Source organism: Pelobates fuscus, chromosome 4 (assembly GCF_036172605.1).
Source record: "Pelobates fuscus isolate aPelFus1 chromosome 4, aPelFus1.pri, whole genome shotgun sequence".
NCBI classification, from domain to species: Eukaryota; Metazoa; Chordata; class Amphibia; order Anura; family Pelobatidae; genus Pelobates; species Pelobates fuscus.
Genome location: NC_086320.1, coordinates 43,827,894 through 43,852,091, shown reverse-complemented (window position 1 = coordinate 43,852,091; position 24,198 = coordinate 43,827,894). Strand labels below are relative to the sequence as shown.

General features: G+C 36.1%; 1 protein-coding gene across 2 annotated transcripts in view; it reads right to left on the bottom strand.

Annotated features, from left to right (window-relative positions):
- Positions 1–24,198, bottom strand: part of TRPS1 (transcriptional repressor GATA binding 1) — a 242,106-nt gene that overhangs the window by 126,736 nt on the left and 91,172 nt on the right. Inside the window, exons 4-6 of one of the 2 annotated variants that reach the window (XM_063450277.1) lie at positions 15,531–15,708; positions 14,594–14,771; positions 3,771–4,377 (exon numbers count right to left, since the gene is read on the bottom strand). In XM_063450277.1, coding sequence (XP_063306347.1) covers positions 3,771–4,377; positions 14,594–14,771; positions 15,531–15,708 — 963 coding nt within the window. Of the gene's footprint in view, positions 1–3,770; positions 4,378–14,593; positions 15,709–24,198 lie in introns of both variants that reach the window. The other variant, XM_063450276.1, reaches the window with a different exon arrangement.

Below are 24,198 nucleotides of genomic sequence, written 5' to 3'. Positions count from 1 at the left end.
TAAAATATGCTATTCCCTTCTCAATTCTGAACATTTCTGGCTAAGTAAAAAACACTGTGTGTTTTGAAGTTGTACCTTTCTCCCCAGTGTGGAGATTGAGGAAGAAAGAAGACAATACAGTCTTGTTCTAAAATCTCTGCCTGCCTTTTTCAATTAGCCAATACATACCACTGCCGCTACATCTTGCCGAGCTGGAAACAGCTTACTGGAAAGAACGTCATGCTCTATGTCCGCTAAGTCCCAGCCCTCTCTTTAACAAGTGATCAGTCTCCCGGAGAAACCACACTGTACCAGATGGTATTATTTTACAAACTCCTGATACCGACAGAAACAAGGTTAGAAGTGGGATTACCTAATTGAAGTTCGTTATATTAAACAACAGCCAATCCTGTATCAACCAGGAAATAAAAAAAGGCAAGTTTTCAACTTGACAAATGGAAACGAGTCCCAAGCCTTCAAAACCAGTTAGTTGTTCAAAATAAAGCGTTGTGTTTTACTTGCACCAAACAGTTACTTGTTCGTAAAACTGAAAAGTTTAGTACAAAAAAAAATGATTTGGGAAAAAAAAATCTCCAGTTTAGCTTTTATGGGCTAGGTTTTACCATAGTTCAATATCTACTAAACAAATCTCTTTTTTTTATTTTTAATTCTTTTTTTTTGCGTACATGTTATTACAAGAATACGTTTGCGATGCAGCAACAATAGTCATCAATAAAAAAGGTATACAAGTAGAAACAAGTAGTTGTCTGACATCCTGGAGTGAGCACTTTTTTATAAGTTTTTCAGCAAGCTGTGTGCAGGTTGGGTTTGTGCGCTTGACCTGTGTGTTCGTGCTGTGTGTTTCAAGCTTGGAACAAATCTCTTTTTTTATTCATTTTCTCATATTTATTTTTTATTTGTTTCAGAATTTCCAAATTAATTCACATTGTTTGAGAACAAAGAGGGTTAAATATTATATAATACTATGTTTCATGGGTAAATGCAATTCACTCTAATGCAATATAAAAAATAAAAAAAAGGATTTATTATTTTTTTACTTTTATTTTTTTTTATGATTTAGACGCATTATAGTTCCAAGGGAAAATAACATATTTTTGATGATATTTGGGAGGATTGGGTTGTAGTCCTCCGAACCTGTTTGTTCAAGGTTCATTCACAATATTACAGGTTGTAATTTACGATTCTCTGCCAGTTAATTAAAATGTTTTATTTTCCATTCAATCATAACATCGGTGGATTTAGTTGAAGTGTATTTTATCTGCATGTCTCATTTTTTTTTTTTTGTCATTTCATTTTAATTATATACTCTTTCATTTTGATGTTTTCTTTGGTATACTATATATTAAAAATACAATACATAATAAATTAGTTTAAGATCTGGGATCCGGATAGGGACAAATACATATGTGCTCGAAGGTTGACAGCTCAGTGGACAGACTGCAAAACCCAACTGGTTTTTGTCTGCTGTGGTCATCTATATTTCTATGTAAATAAGAGAAATGCATGCACTGATGTATGCAACTTAAGCTATAACAGGGTTAGTGTAATGTGCCGTGACAGTAATTCATTCATAAGCTATCAGAAGATGAACTGCACAATATTATGTTACTTGCTTCAAGAATACTCTAAACATTCAGGAGACTGTCTCCTTTTTTTCAACTTAAAAAGGAAACACTGTCAGATTTTCAGATTTAATTCTTTCCATATGAAAATGCTGAAAACAAATCTTGCTTTATGCTGGAAGATCATAGTGACCACATTTTTGTTTTGCTGAAATGATCGTTTTAGAAATTCACTTTGATTACCGTTTTACCGTACAAAGCAGACTTCTACTCCTCCCTTATTTTTTGCTTTTCACTTGTTATTTATGGTTTTAAGAACGGGTTTGCTACTGTTCTGAGATCATAAAAAAAAAAAAAAAAAAAGGTTAAATGTTCCCATATCAGTGTTTTTATTTGATTCTGCAGGGTTTAACTTTCTATATACTTATTTCAACCTCGAAAATTCCGAATAGCATTCAGTCTAAATTTATAGAAAAATTTAGTTTGGATAGCCCCCCTAAATTCAAATCTATAGAGAAATATGAAATCAGGTACTTTTCACTATATGATTCCTGGTATAGTGGATTTTTAACTAATAAAAATCAAATAGAAAAAAAAAAGTTCAATATTTTTGCTAAAACAGCTGCGTTGGATATATTCTCCAATTTAACAAATGTGAAAAAATGTCCAAGCTGGTTTAAACTTTCTTTTTTAGTGAATGATATATGGTCTCAAAATGTAAACCAAAACTACTGTTTGTGACATTACTTTAAGAACATTTTATTTATGATGTTAATAATTCTGAATAAATAGAATAAATAACTGTTGTATTTTTAATATGATTAAAAAGGGGCTAAATATAACTACCAAGCAAATGTACAAATGTTAACTGCATCTTCACACTAGAAATGCAAATGTCAATATTTAATCCAATTCAAGTTGACCATAATTTAATAGAGAATGAGACTACAAGTATGCTTATATATAGGTGAGTGAAAATTACATTCTGTAAAACCAAGAATCAATGTGGCTAATGAACCTTAAAGGGGTGCTCTAAGCACCATAAGCACTATATGTTGGTGTAGTGATGATGGTGCTATCAATTTGCAGGTTCCATGTCCTGGTTCTTGGTCAGGTAGTTTTTAAGTGCTTGGACCAAAAGCAGTGGAGTCCGAAGCACTCACTCCCTGCACACTTACTGCTAATGTGAAGTTCCTCTTCTGCGTGAGTAATTAATTTTGATGCATATTTGTAGTGTCTTGATTTGAATGCATCAGCTGCTCAGCCAATCAATGCCATCTGAATATGGATGGAAGTGATATTGCTAATGCGATAGTGGAACTTTTGAATTAGAAATAATTGAGTCACGTCTGCTCAGCGAGTGTCACAGAGACCTTCAGCTTCAGGAAAAATGCTCAAAAATAGTTACGCCCATTGCTGCAGCCTTATAAACCCATAACCACTAAATTGCCATGTAGTACTTATAGTGATTAGACTGCTCCTTTAATAATATTTTTCCAAGCTTGAAATGAATATTGGGATTGAACCTGTGCATATTGTACCTTTCACTGCAAAGCTGTAATATACCAGAAAAGAGAACAGTGCACTAGCTTTTATAGGGATTACTTCCACCCCAGTGCTCTGGACAGTCAAAGGAAGTCTCCTAAGGAATCCACTAGAAGTATACACAAATTTGCAGGCACACCTGATGGTTTCTTCAGAAAGCAGTCTTTATTTTGGAACAAAAAATGTGAAGACAACGTTTCGGCTCCCACATGAGCCTTTGTGAAAACTCATGTAGGAGCCGAACGTTTTAAATAAAGTCTTCATTCTACAGAAACCATCAGGTGTACCTGGACATTTGTATAAACTTCCTGCAAAGCTGTAGTGGTCCTTTTGAACATACCATGTTGCACTCTTCATTCCACAGCTGAGACCTAAAAACTGTAACTGAATAAAAAGGAATCTTCATTTGTGCAAAACCAACTAAATATGTCATTTTTTTCTACTTACCAGTTTGTAATCTAGCAGTTCAATTATGCCCATAGTAATTTTCAAACAATTTATGCTACAAGGTAACAGAGACAATTTTTCCTATGTATAGCTATATGGAATATTCTCTAAGAACAATTTGTGTAAAAAACGTAAAGCAAAAAATTGTAAAAGGACCAAGTTATGTCCATCCCTTAAAAAGAAAACATAGCTTTTAATAGAATTAAATAATCTTACCCGTAGAAGAGATTGAGATTCATCCTTCGACTTGCTATCTCCCGTTGCCGGGTACTGGGTTGGTGTGTGTGGCACAGTCTTTTCTCCACTAGCACCAGCTGCCACCCCGTGGAATCCCTTGGCTTCGACAGACAGGCCATAAAGAGGTCTTGCAAGATGTGCTGCTTCAACATTCGGACTGTCTCTCGAAGACTTTTGTTGTTCTTGGTTGACAGACACAGTGGTCAGAAGCCCTAAACCTATTTGTGTATAGGATGGGCTTGTTCTCAAAATGTCTGGTCCTCTCCAGCCAACACCTCGAAGTTCATCCATAGAACTATCAGACCAAGCTTTCTCCCTGAGCACTTCTTTGTCATCAAATTTCTCTCTCTTCACAGTGCTGTCATATATGGCTTCTCCTGGTTTGGAATCATGAGCAACAAGATTATATACTTTCAGCTCAGTTTTTGGTTCTTCCTTGATGGAAGATGTTCCATGGCTCTCCCCACCATTAGATGTAGTGATTTCTGACTCCTGACAATGAGCAGAGTTGAAGTGATCCAATAATGACGGTGTATCTACTGCTGTAAAACTGCACTGCCGGCATTTATAGCAGTTATGCACCCTCCTAGAATTAAAAATAAATAAATTGGAACAAGCCAAGTTTATAACATAAATGTTATATTTATATCATATACAACAATACAATGTGATTTTAATCTCACTCATGGAACAGATGGTCTGTCAGTATAGGTAAATTATAAATATCCTTTGTCTTTCATTTACAAAATTAAACACAAATAACAATGTAAAGGAAAGTTGGCCACATTGATGTGGCTTATATTGGATAAGTAATAAACTGTTTTGTTTTATGGTAACTATCAATTTTTTACAAAGGGAACCCAACAATTCTAGACTGAGAGGACTCTCCTCTGAGCTACCAATGATATCACTGTTTTAATAATTATTCATGAGTAAAACACCCCTTATTTCACTTAAAATGTAAAATTTAGAGAAAAAATAAAATATGCAATGACCAGTGGAAAATAGAATGAATCTAGTGAACAATATGAATGAATTAAGGTCAAGTAGACCTTGGATTAAGCCAGGGAACAAGTCCCAGGTTAACCCAAATCTGCATACAAACCTAGGCTCCCGTAGACAAAATTCCAAGATAGCAGTAATAAAATATTGAAATGTTGTGTGCAATATGGACTAGAGAGCAACCCTGCATGGCGTATAACTATAACTAGCATTAACCCCAGATACTGTGGCAGTTATGCTTTATACTGTACCCATGTCCGAACTTTTATTCCAGTAACATGTAAATTGTAGACACAGACCTAGTGCATAATTAAGGATAGGGCAGGCCCTAATGAAACTTGCCACTCTGGTGAATACAATAACGAAGCGTGTTCACTCTGGCCCTAACTGAAGTATTGTATTGAGAACAAGAAGCACTCCACCATGATATATAAAGAGAATAGATAATTTGCTTAAAGGGACACTATAGGCACCCAGACCACTTCATTTCATTGAAGTGGGCTGGGTGCAGTGCCCCAGTCCCACTTAGTCCTGCAATGTAAATCATTGCAGTTTTTAAGAAACTGCAGTAATTACATTGTAGGACTAAGACTGCCTTTAGTGGTTGTCAATCAAATAGCCACTAGAGGCACTTCCTGCTTGCTAGGTGACTTTTGGTCGTCTAACTGATGCTGGATGTCCTCACGCTCAGCATGAGAACATCCAGCATCAGATAAAACCCTATAGGAAAACATTGCCCCTAATAAGGGAAATCGGTGCTTGGCTAAGTGTCACAAGGTTTTTTTTACCCTTGCAGCGTAGAGTATTGGGTGGGGAGTCTAGAGGGAAGTATAGTGTATGCAATACAGCTTTGTTAAATGTAAATTATATGAAATTGATTTTTTTAATTAAAATACATTTTATCTACGTTTTACTAGTGAAACACCTTTACTATTACTTTAAACTTATAAGCATGATTTAATCAAAAATAACATTAATATCAAGACACTGCTATACACTCGATTAATTAACCATTTTGTCATTTTGCTGTAAAGTTATATTCTACATTACAGCTGGGTTTACTAGCTATTTTTTGCTATCAGGAGATATGATGCTCTTTTGTACCCATAAGGAATTATTTAATAGACAAGTAGACAGGTTTACCACACAATTGGCAACAAATCATGTTCCTGTCAAGTAGATAAGAGGTTTCTATTGTTGCAAGTGGAACTGTAAAGGTAAAAAAAAAAAAAAGAAGTAAATCAGTAACATATCAGTCTCTGACTGCAAGGAATTACTTTCCACACATGGATAACCTTTTAATGCAAGAGAGGATACTGTTACCTATATTGGCACTAGTGGGGTAAAGTGTTAGAATACGTTCTCTGTAAAGTTGACCTTGACAGATAACTAAAAAATTTTGGTTTGATACATTTTCTCACTTTTTGATCTGTTTGTAGAGGGAGATAAATGTGAAAGGAAAATGGACCACCCAATGAGGTAATCTGCCAATCTGCATTCATGCCAGCTCGTCATGGATTCTGGCTGACGAGGATCATTGAAGATGTAGCACAAAAATAACTATAGATTATGTATCTCTGTCCTTTTTTCGCAAGAAAATGTAATTCTAGGTATAATCTGCTTTGGGATTTATTTAAACCATTCCGTGAACTCAATAAGTACAAGTAAATGTACAGATGGCATTAAATGTACAAGTGTCCGTAACATAACACATATGCACACATGTGTCAAACAGATGCATAATATTATTATATAATGAAATGTACAGTCGTGCATTTCCTATTTAATATAACCTAAGGAAAAGTCCATCTTGCAATAATTCTAATTTCAATAACATTCCCAGTAAACACAGCTGAATATGCAAATGAGTACATCGAGGCATCATGCACAAATAATGCAATTAAAGAGTCCTGAAGACATTACAATCAGAACCCAAAGATGGCATAATTTATCATTAATGCATGCTTCAGTGTTACGTATCTTTGCTATGTTCTTTGTTTTTATGTTTTTCATTTTTTTTATTTTTTATTATTATTAGGAACAATGCTAAAGTTCATTTACAGGGTTTTCACTTAAGTGAGAATTCAAAGTGAACTTCACATTTAAGCAAAGCTGACTTAGAAATTTCCATCAGATCAGCAATTTCCACCTTAAATTTGAAATTCAACTTAAATTCTTACGTTAGTGGTTAACCCTGTTAATGTAAGGATATACAGGAACATACTGTCTCAGTATGTCTGAGATTAGTGGGATTTATACTCTTGGACAGCAGCTGTCCCCATTAATCCAGCCCCACTAATAATGATATTTCAACAGAGGAACTGAGGAGACTGTGTCTGTCTTTTCAGTAACTCTTCTGGCATTAAATTAAGTAACTAAAAGGGAGGCCGCAACTATCTAAGAGTAATGTGATCCACTGTGCCCTAGAAAATGTGAAAACATGGCTGTCACTCAGACGGATACTAGCGGTGCTTCCTACTTAAGTGCTGCGTGCAGGACCAGCGTTCAGAGTTTCCATGGTCTGCATAGAGATGCGAAATGCTCTCCATAGAGATGCATTGATTCAATGCATCTCTATGAGGAGATGCTGACTGGCACAACACAGTGTTTTGACGCATGCACGATAGCCGCCCAATGCTTTCCAATTGGATAGCATTAGATTGGCTGAGATCATCAAGACTGATGATCTCAGCCATGGAGCTATTGTGAGATCAGCAAGGCGATTAAGAAAAAACTCTTTATTGAGGGGGTGGGGAGGGGGAACCTAAACTGGTACTCCAGCAAAACAGCGTAAGAAATAGGTGTTTATATTCCTAACACTATAGCGTTCCTTTAACCCCCTTAAGGACACGTGACATGTGTGACATGTCATGATTCCCTTTTATTCCAGAAGTTTGGTCCTTAACCCCTTAAGGACACAACTTCTGGAATAAAAGGGAATCATGACGGAATATATCCGTCATCTGTCCTTAAGGGGTTAAGGGTTTAAGGAAGTCACATATTGCATACAGATGACCTAACAAGTAAACCAACCTGTTTATTATTTCACTATTAATTATTAAAAGTAGATTTTAAACCACATGTTCTGGCTATTTAGTTACAGAGGTGAAAAAGTGTAAGTAGGTTTATTGATTTGTCAGAATGTTCTGAGCAGTATACATATAATCGAATGTAAACAGTGGAAACATTATCACTGGGGGTTTCCTGTGTTGCTATTAAAGACAATAATTCAAACAGCAGCAAAACCCCATTCATAAACAGCCACAAGTGTATATGACTTGTATTATGACAAAGTAACCATATGAGGAGTTTATACGAAAACACAGAAGCAATAAATGTCACTGCTGGTAAAAACAAAATTTCCCCTCTCGACTTTTATTTCCCCCTTGATCTTCGTTCGTGTGCTTCTCATAATGATGAGGGTCGCAAAGCTTGTTATTGTTAAACCCTATACTAAATACCTATAAGTTGCTTTAATTGACTTCATCAAGTAGCTTACTGAACAGAAAAAAATGCTTTCTGGGAAAGAATCAAGACTATTTACTAACACAGAAAGGTCTTGCAGGTAGCAATAGCTACTTATGTATTTAGTCTATTGTGACATATATATGATTATAGATAATGACAAATACATAACAGGTAATATTAAAGAGTGAGCTTTGCTGCCAGAGCAAAGGTAGAAGCCCCCTTAATGCCCTCCACACTGTATATTTTGTCAGAGTAGACACCTGCCATTCTGATAGGCAGGTGCCTATTCTGCCTTAGCGCATGGCCGCCCGCTTGTGGTTTGCCCTATGGTGGCTAGCCATCCTTGGGCCCCTTGTGACAGGCGAGACACATAGTGCCCGGTTGCACTCTCAACTTTAGCAATTCTTGATATTCCGCAACTGGTTCTCCCTAAGGAAGGTCTTGTAAAAGAATGAGGGAAAAGTTATGGAAATGGCATACTTTCTAAGCGTCCCTTTTCATTATTATTATTATTTTATTATTTATATAGCGTCATCAGATTCCGTAGCGCTGTACAATTTTCATGAAACTGAAGTCCTTATTTTGAATCCATTTGCCTCTGTTACTCTTTTATATCCTAAACATATTTGAAGGAGTTTCAAGCCAATAAAACTCACAAACCTTTTTTTTATACAATGTTTTTTTTGTCTCTATCAGACTTATGCCTCAAATTAATATTTTTAGATGTGCTTTTCTATTGATTTAATATTTATAGATAAACTTTTAAAATAATTGAATAATATGAAAATGTTTTACTATATATGTGATATATTTTTTTTGTATTTTAATGTTTTAGGGGGAAAAAGGCATTTTAAAAGTTTATCCAAAAATATTATATCAAAGCCTTCGTCTTTCTTCCTAAACTATTTTTATTTACAAACATTTTTATCAGTAGATCATGGACTCACCTATAAATTCCTGTCTTCTGGTTGCACCTTTAGTCACACGCCATTAAATGGGTCCTATTGATATTTGAAATAGTGGAATGATTTGAAATTGGAGTGTAGAAGAGGTGTTGTTAAAAGGGTGTGCTTCACTTACATTAAGGTAGGAGAGACATGACAACACAGTAAAACAGAGGAAACTAATTCAAAACTGCTTGTCATTGTAAAGAACTAAGGCAAAATCAACCTGAGATTTCACATGGATAGAATAGATGGACTGTTAGTTAAAGTCTCAGAAATATAGATTACAAGCTCAGATGAGAACTATCAGGCTATACTATCAGTCTGAGACATGGATTAAATGTTTCTGGAGATGGCACTTGGGGAAAATGAACCCCAATCTCTAACTTTTTCGCTGTAACACTATCAATTCTATAATGATATCTGAATCTCAAAAAAAAAAAAAGTTATTTAATATAATATTTATGGCTATTTATTAAACAGTTTTCTAATGGAATAGATTTGCATGAATTACATTTAATACATATATATATATATATATATATATATATATATATATATATATATATATATATATGTAAAACTAACCACTGTAACCCACGGTAATGGTCATGGTGCTAGGAGGCTACTGGTAACATTCAGTAGCTCTGTTCTCAAACGGCTTCCAGTTTTTGGCACTTACTGAGACTCCCCAAGGTGCCCTAAGCCCATCTCCTAGTTTGCCATATTGCTAACGTGTATATTCCATGACCGTACTAGCAATGTCAAATTCAGCCATATTTGGATAATAATGATTGGCAGGCAGTGCCAGCTGGCTCTCTCAGTCAATTAATGCTGTCCAAATTTGGATGAAAAGTACATTGCTAATGGGGAATGGAATGAGAAATGGGCCTGGCAACAAGCTACTGGTAGAACTTTGGTTTGTTTCAAACCACAAACAAAGAACATGTTGACACAAAATTCAGGGGGCAGTGCCAGTAGTTCTTTGCATATAACCACTACAATAGGCTGCACTGGTGATGGGGCTTAGGCTGCCCCTTTAATTGTACAAGAATGTGACTAATTAATAATATTATTATACAGAACTTACTCCAAAAAGCCAAATTTCATGTGACCCCAGCAATGCTTCTGTAGAAGATCTTCAAGATTGCATTGTAGATTTTGGATATTAAACTATTTACACGTTTACACTGTCTCATCCATGCTCAAACAATCTAGATAACAGATTAAGGACTGGATTCTGTAAGAGATACATTTAACTTTCTAACGGAATAGCAGTTCTTCCATTGGCATCAATGACAAAATTGCTATTCTGTTACAAAGATAATTTATCTCTTACAACATGATCTAGCCCTTAGATGGCATGGAATTGCATTTTTAGGGTGATAGTCAAAAACTTGTTAGAAAGCTGAAAGGGACACTAGAGGCACCAAAACTACTTTAGCTAAATTAAGCAGTTTTGATGTACAGATCATGCCCCTGCTGTCTCATTGCTCAATTGTCTGCCATTTTCTCATTATGCCGCCCTGGCCACACATCTCCTGGCTGTGACTCACACAGCCTGCATAGAAAAGTTTCATTTTTCAATCAGTTGTTAACGTAATCATACAGCAGCAGCTCCTGCAGGGTCTAGCAGGATATTAACAGAGCAGGAGATAAGAAATGCTAAATTAAACAAAATGTGCAATAAAGGAAGTTTAAACATTAAAAAGGTCTCCTTACAGGAATGCCACAAGGTGTGATTAGGGCTGCATAAACAAAGCAATTTAACTCCTAAATGGCATTGAATTGAGGAGTGAGACTGCAGGGGCATTGTCCATACACCAAAACTGCTTCATTAATCTAAAGTTGTTTTGATGCCTATACTGTCCCTTTAAATTTTAAATTCACCTCATTTGTTTTACTGTCATCCTTCTTTCTAAACTGATACACAGCACGCACTGACTGCTCACTTTAGGTGTAACTGTTAATCAGGTAAGTAAACTAAAAATAATTCTGGAACATTGCTGTTTTCCAGGTAACTTCCTGCATTAAGTCATTGAAGCTTTGAAGCGTTGAAGCTTGTTAACATACCTTAGACAAATCTGAATTTTCAAGTTTGGCTAGATGTGCTTCAAATGTTTGCATTTTTTGAGATTGGTTTACACCTTCCATATCTGTGTTAAAAACTAATCACTTTCAGTGTTTCCTCTTCTTTTGTGAAAAAAATAAGGAACTGCTTATATTCAAACTGATGCTTAATAAGCCATGCATTTATGTTTAATGTCTTAAATCATACCTACCAAGTGTCCCTGTTAAGAAGGGACAGTCCCTATTGTGGGTCTTAAATACCTCTGTACTGCTTTTCTATCCTAACGTCCCCCTTTCCAAAGAGCTTTATATTGTTGGTGTGTCTGAGTGTATAACAGATATCAGTCTGTGTAGATAAGATTCATTGTTCTTAATGTAAATTACATTTTGGTTGAATACATTGTTAATAGTAAGTCACCTAAAGTTTCTCCACTCACAACCCTAAAATTAAAGTGCCCCTCTTTGTCAACTTGAAATGTTGGGAGGCATGTTAAATGGTGCATAATTTTCAATAAATATGATGCCTCTTGTGGCTGCATTTAATATCTGGAAGGGGCATTACTGTGATTCCAATCTGAATATGCAGAAAATGGGATTGTGGGAAAGGAATCACCCAAAACATGAACAAATTAGCAACACATAGCCATGTACTTCAACTCAAATAGTTTAGATTATTTTATGGTGAGGCTTAACTACTTAAGCATGACGCATCCTGTAACTTCCCATTCTGCTCAGAACAACATTACCGATGATTCATAACCGGTTAAAGAAAAACTGTGACTGTAACATTGTGACAGGTTCTATATTGTAGAGCTACTAATTTTATCCATACATTGTACTAGTCAAATGGCTAGCAAATGTATAAATTTCACAAAACTGGAGTGGTCATGATGTTTGTGTTGTTTCTCGGCTCTATTTTCTCTTGGGTTACTCAAAAAGATATGTAGAACTTTCATCTCTCCTAAAAATAAATACTGTCTATACCTCGTGTGGATATTTTTTAATGGTGTTTAGTTGTTTTGTTGTTTATTTTATATTTGAATAAAAAAAAATATATATATATATACAACTCACCTTTATTTAATGTGTGCACCTTGGGTATCCTGTATCATCAAGCAGTTCCAACACTACTTCATAACTTCTGTCATGAACAATGTAATGCTTGAATACTTACTTATTTTAACTATTCTAGAATAGATAAGTTCAAAGAGGCATTCTAAACCCTGAAAACACTTCAGCTTGTCATCTGTGTACATTTTACATAAAGTTCAAAGAAATTAAAGAAATTGGCACTTTTATAACTGAACCTTGTTACATCTGCTGACTGTCAATCACACAACTGGACCTCTTTCTTCCTGTTTTTTTTAGCTCAGTGGAACTCAACTCAATAGGTAAGAAATTTGCTCAGAGCACCTGCATTGCCAAGTCTTCTCATTGAGTCTGGGCAGGGTTAAAAGGGGAGGAGTCGCAAAGGCTGCAGACACAAGATCTGCAGCGAATGCAAGCTGTTTTAGATATTACCACAATAAAAAAAATACATAATTAATTGGGATATATTTACTAAACTGTTATTTTTATTTATTTTTACAGTGTTCCTTTTCTCCTTAATATTAAATATCTAACCAGGGATTATACAGATATCTCCTAATGTAAGAAGTATGAGATTGTTGGGCCAAACAGCGGGTGTATACGAGATGCGGTAGCCCACCACAAGCATTGTCTTGTCAGCCTGACACTGTGGCACACCAGGTGATTCACAGGTGTTCTACTTGGCGGCACTCAGAGACCTCGTCAGCATAGGAGTAATGACCCAAACGTACCCAGAATAGCACAAGGATTGGGTACAGACATATGGTGTTTACATATGTTTACACATCCCATCATCCCAGCGGACAAACCTGGGATGATGGGAGAGTCCTGAATTAAGGGAAGTCCTGCCAACATTAGGAACATTGATAGGTATATATACATTTAAGTTTGACTAGTTTACAAATAGGTCCTGCAATCGAGATGTTACTTTTGCCCAACTAAACAATACTCAACATATGGATCTCGGAAACATACGGGGGCTGGATTTTTCCAGGAATCAAAAATATTGATTATATGAGATTCTACTACAGCTGGGGCACTCATCACAGAGCTATCTCACAGCCCAAGTTCTTTATATTATGCAAATGTACCATATGGTATTTCAGATATAGACACAGTATATCCGATAACAGTTATTTGCACTGTGAAATAGGATTACACAGACAAAGAAAATATCTGAAATATTTGTGGATAAAATCTAATGAAACTGGGTAATCAGCAAGAAACATGTTCTGTATTAAATCAGCAGTGTTTTTTAAGGCCAATCTATGTATGCCATCTTGTTAGACCCTTTGACAATTTTTTATTACTTTAAAAAATTTTTTTTTCTCCTCGGTTGACATTTTGGCACACACTTCTCATTTCACATCATCACTTTGTTAAAAGATTTGGGATAACCTCGCTTTTCATTACATGCAATCACATTGTTATAAATTGTGATGACTTAAAAGGTCAGTCTAAGCACCATAACAACTTTGCATGATTGTATTAAACAAACAGGGTCTTTTTTAACAACAGTTTCCCTTTAAGCAATCAACTAGTTCTTAGGGTTTCTTATGAAATTATTTGCCTTCCTCCCTCTCTCATTCATTAAATAATTTAAGTGTGGTCTCCTGGGATAGTTTTGGGTCTGCTTACATTGGGACATGTTATCCAGAGATATAAAATGAGATGAACATCTTGTAGTATTCTTTAAACTTGGAAAAACACCAACTCGACTAACTGCTGGGTAAAGAACATTGATATGCAAGTCAAGAAAACTTGGTGGCAACTCAGGTCCAGGAGATTTTTATTTCAGTTGAACTCTTTAAAAGAATTCAAGGAAACTAACAGAGGTTTTGCTCTGAGAATGATCGAGGTTAAAATATTTTTTCGCTCAATGTAATGTATTTAAAAAATCATGTGTCATCTAATTAAAGTAGAAGCTACAAGTGTTCCTTCTTGGCTTTGGCTTGACTAACACAAAATATGGAAAAGATAATGTAATAAGATACATGGCAAAAGTTATGGAAATCCTGATTAAAAATTGATGAATCAACATTATATAGAAGAACAAAAAACAGATTTGTGTTCTTCTAAATGTACCATAATTTCTGAACTGTCCTGCCCAGATATCCTACAACAAGTCAAAGTTTAACTTCATTAAGTTATCACTAGACAGGAATGCTTAGAGAAAAAAAAAACAATATGTTGAGTTATGAAAACATGTTTATGCTTTTGTGTCCTTACCTGTAGTGTCGAGAAAGATCTTCTTCCACCAGAGTAATAAAGTCACATTTGGTGCATGAGTGTTCTTTGCTTTCGTTAATGGTCTGCTGTCCCTCTGTCGTCTGCTGGTGATTGACTTCCTGCTTGACTTCAGATGCCTGGGTTTCATGTGTATTCTCATAATGAAGCAGGAGCACATCTACATCGGGAGAGGAGAAGGAGCATTCATCACACTGGTGTTTAACTCTTGTGCTCCCTGTCACCCCAGCAGACAAGTGTAACAGCAAGAGAGCACAGTGAGAACAATTACTTTTTTTGCAAGCAAATGGATAAGTAATTTCTCCAAGGTGCTTTTCGGGGGTGCAGAGACCTCTGGGGCAAAATGGGCAATGCTTAATAGTACACTTGTGAATATTGTGATGTTGTTGGTAATGACGTAGAAGAGGCCCCACCAATATTACTTCGGGACTGTGGCTCTTAGAATACCTAAAGTCACAAAACTGACAATTGTAGTTTGTTACTATAACATCCTCAGTTGGTTTATCGGAGAGGTCTTTCTTTTTAGCCATTCCTTTCTCTATTTTTCCTGTGAGCTGTTCATCAGAATTTTTGGTTATTTCATTTTGATTAATGACCGATCCCCTGAAGATCTTGTCATTCAGATCTGAATTAGGGCTTTCTGACTTCCCTCCCCCATGCTGTTTGCTGTGATGCTCTAACAGTTTGAAACTGCTCGAAGCTTCGCAACTGAAACTACAAAACTTGCACCAGTAGTAGTTGGTGTCATCTGTACCATTTTGCCTGGAAGCATCTACTGGTTTAATTGGCACTGAATATCCAACTGGCATATCATCTGCTGCTTTAACAGTGATTTTGTCTTGCCACTTTCCCAAATCTCCAGACTCACAAGATCGAGGAATAGGGCTTGATTTATTGACGGTTTTCTCTGAAGGTTTACCAGAATCGGAGGGGACTTTCATTTTGTTAGGGTGCGCCTTTAGAAAGTGTTGCTCGAGCTCCGTTGATGAGTTGCCCATGTACGTGAAGTTGCAGAACTTGCAGCGGAAGTACTTCGTGTTGCCCTGGCAATCTGGAGTTTTACGGCCAATACCAATGAAGGTTCCACCAAATGTCACCTGTAATGAAAATGAAATTACAGCTTAGCAAAGACTATCTAACCAAATTGCAAAGCTTTACCATACTGATAGCAATGTGGAGCAAAGGTTGTTGTTTTTGCTTTATGTTACCATAAAGGTCATCTTCACATACCTTCTTTTGAAAACCATTTAATTTAAAATAATTAACCCATGTTTGGTAATTCACCACCTGTCTCACATTTTACTGTACCAAACCTGCCATATACAATAAAACATATATGAAGTGCAATCACTCATAATAAAACAAGTCCAAATTTAGATGCAAATGAATAGAAGTTAAATGACTCATATTAGCTTATTAAGTAGTTTCATTAATTATTTGTTGTGAATTAAAGTACTTATGACAACTGACATACACATATCCCATAAAACCAGTTCATGGGACAAACAAAGCACTCCGACTCAAAACATGAAAAGATCTGGGATTGACTAGTAAATGTCAACCAGTCCCTGGCCTATACAGAAACTGAAGATTTGCAGAAAATCGGGCATTAAATAATCAGATAGTGATTTTGTTTTTCTTATGATTTGTTTTTTGTTTTATATATATTTTCTATATATTTTCTTAGGAAAACCAGAAAGGGATAAAATATCATAGAGTGTAAATTTAACGCATTGCTATAGATCTGAATAACTGTAATATTTAATATTTCTAATACTCTGTATAGTATTGTCACAATTTTCTATGCTCTGGAAAGAAAATGAGAATAGATATGAGACTAAATGAACAAAATCTAATAAATTCCAAAGGCTTTCCAAATTATACTCTTTATTGTAAAAGATGGCATCCAATTACTACATCAATGCTCTTCAATCTTGAAAGGTGGCCGTAATATATCCATTTACCTATGTAGGTCTCAGAGTCAATGAACAAAGTCACTTATTACAGACGGGAAGAAATTAAATTTTCGCCATGAACTGTAGGATTTGAGAAGAATCCGAATATGAATGCAGAACACTGCACAGGCGATCAGTCCTAAGACTGGAAGATTAGACGAGCAATTTAGAAGTTAGAGGGATCAAGAATGAGTTATGAAGGTAGAAGAAAAAGTTGCAAAAGAAGCAGTACTTGGAAAATTATTACATTGATATAGCTAAACAAATAAAAGTGTTTCACTAGGTTTGCAATAAAGATGAAAGTGCCAGAATATAATCAATCTGAAAAGATGAAAATATCTTAAAAGTGTTGTAATAAATCAAAATTCCATCTAAAAAAAACACTCCAGCAGGTTATCGAAGACATGTATATTCAGCAGCCACTGAATAAAAAGATAACATCTAACATTATGGATATTAAAATCATTATGCCTGACCATGACTAGAGTTGTTCAATTTGTAAAACTATAAATTTATCTAAAGATAAAAAAATGGTTCCCTTTCACTCTTCATAATGGGGCAATAGATTTAACTTCATTTAGCTACAAGGTGTATTTAAGTTAATATGAAATGAACATATCAAATCAAGCTCAATGAAGCAGAAATATCTGGGCACTGTTGTTTTCCAACGATTTAACACTGAAGTTAGTTCCCCCGACATCTACTGTCTCTACCTCCTTTATTCCACCCTCTAACCGCCACAATAATCCAGAAGGTTTGCTGGACACTTGGTGATAGGCTGAGAATGTCAGCTTACACTCTTACACACTGGCTGCCCATTGAGAGTAATAGTATGTACTTATTACTATAGTTACTACTACCGTCTCAACTTTACCATTCAGATATAAAGGACCATTATAGGCACTCAGACCTCTTCATCTCAATGAAGTGGTATGGGGGCAGTGGCCATGTTGTTTTACTTCTGCAATGTAACATATTGCCATTTTGTACATATGGAAATGTTTTCTTTGCAGGGTTAAACAAACGTCTAATGGTTGTTTTCCCGACAGCCAGTGGAGAGTGCTTCTGCTGTGATAACCGAGACAGACCAATTACGTTACTTTCAACATTAGAACGCATTGCATGAAGTTCTCCAAACGTCCTCTAATGCTGATCATAGTGAAACATTACATTCAATTCTTTCCTATTAGAAGTATTTTATTGGTCAAGAGCAGCATTTGCTGTTTAGATATTTCTCTACAAAAAGCAGTGGGTTGGATGAGAAGACAAAGAAAGACCGCCTCCAGGAAGACATCACAGGAGGCGGTTGCACAGAGAGAGTGGCATCACTGAAAAAAATTGTACTTTTGTTTTGTTGAATTTAGGGGAACCCTGAATCTAAATAGGAAGTAGAACACTGTAGTGTTAGGAATATATTTTTGTATCCTTTAAATTTGCGAACCTTCAGAGGTTACTGAATAACACTGTAAATAACTGCTGTGCATCTATATCTGTCCCCAGCACAAAACACACATTTAATTTATACTTCACCTACCAAAATTTAGCATCTCTATGGAAAACAAAACATATCTGTCACCTTCTTATGCCACAAACAGAGGTCCCGAAAGAACAGAAATAAAATATATTTCTGTCTTTTAAATATAACTGTACGAACACTTGAAATGGCAGGCCCCTTTACTCCTCCATCAAAGTAAGCAATTTTGAAATAGAAGCTTTATGTGCGTCTTCTAACAACTAAGGAGAAGGGAAGAAGTAGTCTGTACCAATCAGTACAGAGCATGGATATATTGTAAAGAGTGATTTAATTGGTAATTCCCCTGTATAGTAAAATGCTTTAGCGTAAATGGACTAGTCTATAGGGAAATAATACAATATAATCTCTCAAAAATATTACACTACCCTAATATTTCCTAAAAAATTAAAATAGCAATCAAAATGTAAAAATGTGTACATTGACATCATTTTAATTGTATGTATCTTATTTTAAATGAACATATAGCATCAGAGTTGAACGCTACATTTAATTTCTAGCCATGTACCGTAGTTATTCTATGTTTCTAATAAATGTTGTGCTTATAGTTTATGTTTGCTAGTGGTGAAGGAGTTAAGGAACAACAGTCTTAGTTAGTTTTGCTTGTTGGTGAGCAGTACAGGATGTAGAATTGTAATAATAAAGACAAATTGTAAACCATGGAGATATGATAAAGGACTTCCGATGCCTCTTTAACTGTGCAAAAAAATATAAAGCCCTGAAGGCAAAACACCTTTCACAGCAGTTAAAAATTGTATAAATCCTTTCCACTTACCAAGCCCACAAATATCCTGAAAAACTTACACAAAAAAAAATATTAGGCATTAAGAATTAAATACTATTCTCACAATTGTTTCTCCTTGAAAAAAATATATATACAGATAGCTTCATGAGAGACATTACGATAGACGCCAATGCTTGATCCCCACCATATTTAAAGTAAGACGTTAAATAGTTTAATTATTCCTGTGATTTAAGAAGGCAATGACAGCAAAAAGGCAAAAGAGGGTTTCCGAGGCCTGTTGTTAAAATAAAGGTTGTCATAGCATTCACAGCTGCCCCTCCCAAGAGAGTGCCACACCTGTCTAGTGATGTTACATTGAGATTGAGAAGCCTACAATTTATACGTCAGAGAGAAAATTCTCTTTTATGATCCAGAAAACGTTTAAATTTAGAGGTGTGGAAATACGTAACTTTTACTTACTTCTCCCAAGGGGTTTAAAATGTTTTCACACCCACAAGATATTGCCCTTCCCAATCTGCAGAAAAGTGGTCATGCAGATTGTAAACTGGTTTGCAAGAGTAAAAGTAAAAAAAAAAAAATTAAAACAAAATCATTATTGCCTACAAAATACCTATGCGTAGATAATCTGACAAGTTTACTACATTGCCTTTTGAAACATTTAGTACCTCATTTCCTTAGCATTATGAGACAATGGCAAAAGATTATCTAATTGGAGGAAATAAGCTTGAGATTTTTAAATGTTGGTGACACAATATATTTCCAGGAGTAACTATCTCTACAACTAGTGTAAAAGGCTACACAAATTGGTTTTACAAACTGTACTACTTTGTATTTTATGAATGTGCTTTTGTTTTTTTCAATATAGAGAAATGCCGAAAAAGCTTTATATCTCAGATAGAATATATCGTCAATTTCTCAGAATAACAATTCACACAAAGTTATTTTGATGGGGCCATTAAAATATATGATCTTTTTCGAATGAGGCCAAATCCATGACCAGAGATATATTTCTCATGTTACATAATACACATGGAAAACAAAGGGGAGGTAAGTTACATAATCTGTGTATATGTGGTTAACCTCTTCACTGCTTGTATACATGGTTAACCCCTTCACTGCTGTGGATGCAAAAAGCCTGTGTTTTGTAGTGTTGTGTAAAGTAGTATTCACAATAAATCTTTACACATAAAATAATAAGGGGAAAAAGGGATATGTTTGCATTTCCATTGAGTGACACCTACAAAATTTAAAACTAATACATACGAGCTTTGTTAATGCATTTTCTGTTATATTAAACATAGAAACATAGAATGTGATGGCAGATAAGAACCACTCGGCCCATCCAGTCTGCCCAATTTTCTAAATACTTTCATTAGTCTCTGGCCTTATCTTAAGTCTAGGATAACCGTATGCCTATCCAAAGCATGCTTAAACTCCCTCACTGTGTTTTGTATGTGTGGGCGAGGCTGCATGTGGTGTTGAATGTTTATGGGGATGCTGCTTGTAGGGTTGCGTGTGTGGGGGAGATAAAAACAAGTAGCAAGAGAGGTGAGAACAGACAACACTCCTTTCTCAAGCTGGTTTTAGCTCAACTTGTGCCATTACAGAGAGAACATATCTGAAGCATATCAGAGTGGTCCCACCCGTACGAGCAGTCCAGATCCGAAATGCCAGCAAGTGCCCTCTGCACGAGAGATACGGCAACCCCTGACAATTTTTTCAGTGAGGTATAGCCAATATCCCTCTAGGCACCATGAGCAAGGGGGGCAAATTTGGATTGCCCTTTAAACGTAAGGAGAGAAAAACATGTAGCAAGAGAGGTGAGAACGGACAACAGCTCAATTAGTCTGCCCTTCGGTGGGTCCCCGCACAGATCTCAAGCTGGTTTTAGCTCATCTTGTGCCATTACAGAGAGAACATATCTGAAGCATATCAGACTAGTCCCACCCGTACGGGCAGTCCAGACCCAAAATGCCAGCAAGTTGTGTGGGGGAGATGCTACTTGTGTGGTTGCAGTTGTGGGTGTAGTCAGTTGTAGGGTTGTGTTTGTGGATGAGGCTGTTTGCGGTGTAGTATGTGAGTGCATGTGAATAGAGACTTATGAGGGCAGGGTCTGTAGTGTGTGTTTAGAGGGATAGGAACTATAGTGTTCATTTGGGGTGAGAGGAACTGGAGCTATACAATAGCGCAATCCACATTGTCCAAGTCCCCCTCTACTGCCTGCCGCCCCAAGGCCGTGGCCTCAGTGGTCTTATTGGAAATCTGGCCCTGGGCCTTGTCCACAATTGATTTAATAAAACTCAGCTACTCTGCTTGTTGTGTATTGAGTATGTCTTTTTTGTGTGAAAAGCCCTTAAAAAATGAATAACTCACAGAATTTACTCAGAGTAGCCACTACATATGGCAAAGCTAGTGTTAAATTAAAATGTAAATTCTATTCAAATTATATGTAAGGTTTAATGTAGTTGTCCTGGTGAGTATAATCATTCCCTGCAGGCACTTTCATGCAAACACTGCCTTTTCAGAGAGAAGGCAGTGTTTACATTGCCCCCTAGGGACACTTCCAGTGGCCACTCCTCAGATGGCCACTGGAGGTGCTTCCTGGGGCAGGGCTGTCATTCAGCGTCTCCACGCTCTGCATTGAGACGTTGAATTTTCCTTATAAAGATGCATTGTGGTATTGATTAGCCAAGTCCGCATTTAACCCCGCCCCCACCCCGCCTCCTTGCTGATTTCAGCCAATTGGGAAGCACTGGATTGGCTAAAAATCATAAACATCTGTTAATGTCAGTAAGGAGGCAGACCAGGGGCGAGGTCAAGGTAAGTTTTATTATCTTTTAGAGAGGACTAAGGGGGAGTAAGCCACCTAAATGGTGGTTTTAAAACTATAGGGTCAGGAATACATGTTTGTGTTTCTGACCCTATAGTGCTCCTTTAAAGTATCTCTATATTATATAAACCAATTTTTTCCAGTTCTGCAAATAATATAGTACAATGATAATTTGTAATTACTAAAAAAAAAATGTATATGCCTTATTCCGATAAATATGTAAAAAAAAATGGCACAGTAACTGTTACTCACTGCTGTTAGGGTGAAATATCTATATATAATTGCTAGAGAGGATCACAACTAGCTTCCCCGTTGCATATGTGAAAATTGGCTTATCTCACTGACAGAAAGAACTGAGATATTCCCCTGTCAAAGCATTGCTTCTTTTCTTTGATGATATGACTGTGAGTAACAAGAAATTAAATGTATCATCTATTACAGGGCTACAAAACAGAAAAAAAACCTTTGCTCTTATTACAAAAGTAAATATTATTTTAGAAGACACACTCTAAGCATTTCAGCTTGCTGGAGTGCTTTATGGGTGAACTGTCTTTCCCTTTGTCTAAATTTATAAAAGTTACTTTTATAACCCTTCTTGTTGACACCTCCTGGATCTCAACAAGGCAGCCTGGAGTGTTCCTCTTTCTAACTCGACTTAAATTCTTGCTTAAGGCAGAAAAGTGTAGAAATTTGCAAGAGAAGAGCTGTTTTCAATGCTTCTCTAAGGGAAGCATTGTCAACCCAATGTGGCAATCATCGCACGTGTCCTGCCTCACAATCTTTCTCTAATTGGATTGGCCAGGAGATCATCTCTAATGATAACTTACAGGCAACAGAGAAGAGTTTTAATGAGAAGATCGTTTCACCCTACTTTGGAATACCAGTTTTTTGTGTGATGAGGGAGACGGGCATTAATCTAAGCTGTAAGACGATCTTCCCAACCTTATAAATAAATGTATTTTTGTGCTATTATTATTGCAAAACTTGCAAAGTAAAGTAACAGGGAGTGAATTGCGTCAGTGATATAATGCACAAGGGACAGTCTTTGCCAACTCCTCTCATTGAGATTATGCCATTTGATAGCAGTTTATGCAATTTCTTCCAATAGATGCAATCATGAACAAATCAAGCTAGATTCTTACACTTGGATTTTTACAAAAGACATCATTCAAAATAAACATGGCAAAGTTGGATACCCCAGGTCTAGTTTAGATTATCATTCACTTTAAGTTTATCTTTTATGAAATAAATCTACCTGCTCCAAGTTTGGATCCCACAAGATTGAATGAAAGATGAAAACTTCCTTAAAAATAATATATTTGTGCTCCTCTAGTTCTGAGTAAATATTACAGTTGCATACTATATTTTAGCATGTTATATATATATATAGTTTTTTTAACTACCATGAGGGCAACTGGACAATGTCAACCTGACGTTCAGAGGTTTTCAGTGGGTAATCAGATGTCCCTGTTTCTGCAAATGTTACGTGACATGACTTGAGTCCTAGAGTTGACATGTAAACTAATCAGCTCAATGTGAGTCATTAGCTCCATTTATTTAATTAAATACATAAATATTTAAAATGGGTGTGACAATCCATCTTGGAGTGCCTCTTTCATTATCAAGTTTTTTTAAAAGGGACACTATAAAGCTAGAAATACAAATCTGTATTCCTAGCACTATAGTTGCCTCTAGGGTCGGTGCTCCGCCTCCTTTGATGTCACCCCATGAGGGGGTGGTCATGCACATGTGCGGCACGTGCCACGAGCACGTCAGGCCCTGCTCATAGGAAAGCATTAACTCAATGCTTTCCTATGGGGATTTAACTGATGCTAGATGGTCTCATACAGAGCGTGAGGTCGTCCAGCATCAATCTGGTAGTCTGCCACTAGCGACTGTCTTAGTAATGCAATGTAAACATTGTTGTTTCTATAAAACTGCAATGTTTTGCATTGAAGGACTAAGTGTGACAAGGACACTGCACCCAGACCATTTCCAAAGGACATACTTGAAAACGAGAGAAATCTCAATGTATCTTGCCTGGTAAAGTATTTTATAAATAAATAAAATATTTTATAAATACATTTCAATGAGCTGAAGTGGTCTGGATGCCTGTAGTGTCCCTTTAAGTCAAAGATTGGTCTTATGTGTATTCTTTATAGTACAGAGCACAGGACAGCTATTCACAGAATAGTCATAAATGAGATATGGAAACCATATGGATCGTAATTGACCAAGATTTTAGAAGTTCAGCCACATAAAACCACAGAACTGAGAAGTCTACTAACAATGTATGCTCATATCAGTGAACTCTCGACTACTCTAATATATTGCAAGAAGTTTTACTACTGAAAGTATTATAATAGATTTATAACTAGCGCAGCCATGTGAAGCTATTCTGGATTATACCATGATTATATCATTACAAGTGACATATACCAAGCATCTAAATTCAACCCTGTATAACTCACAAGATGTAAAACTGTATGTTTGAAGTGAAGGCGTATATATCATTCTGAATTTCAA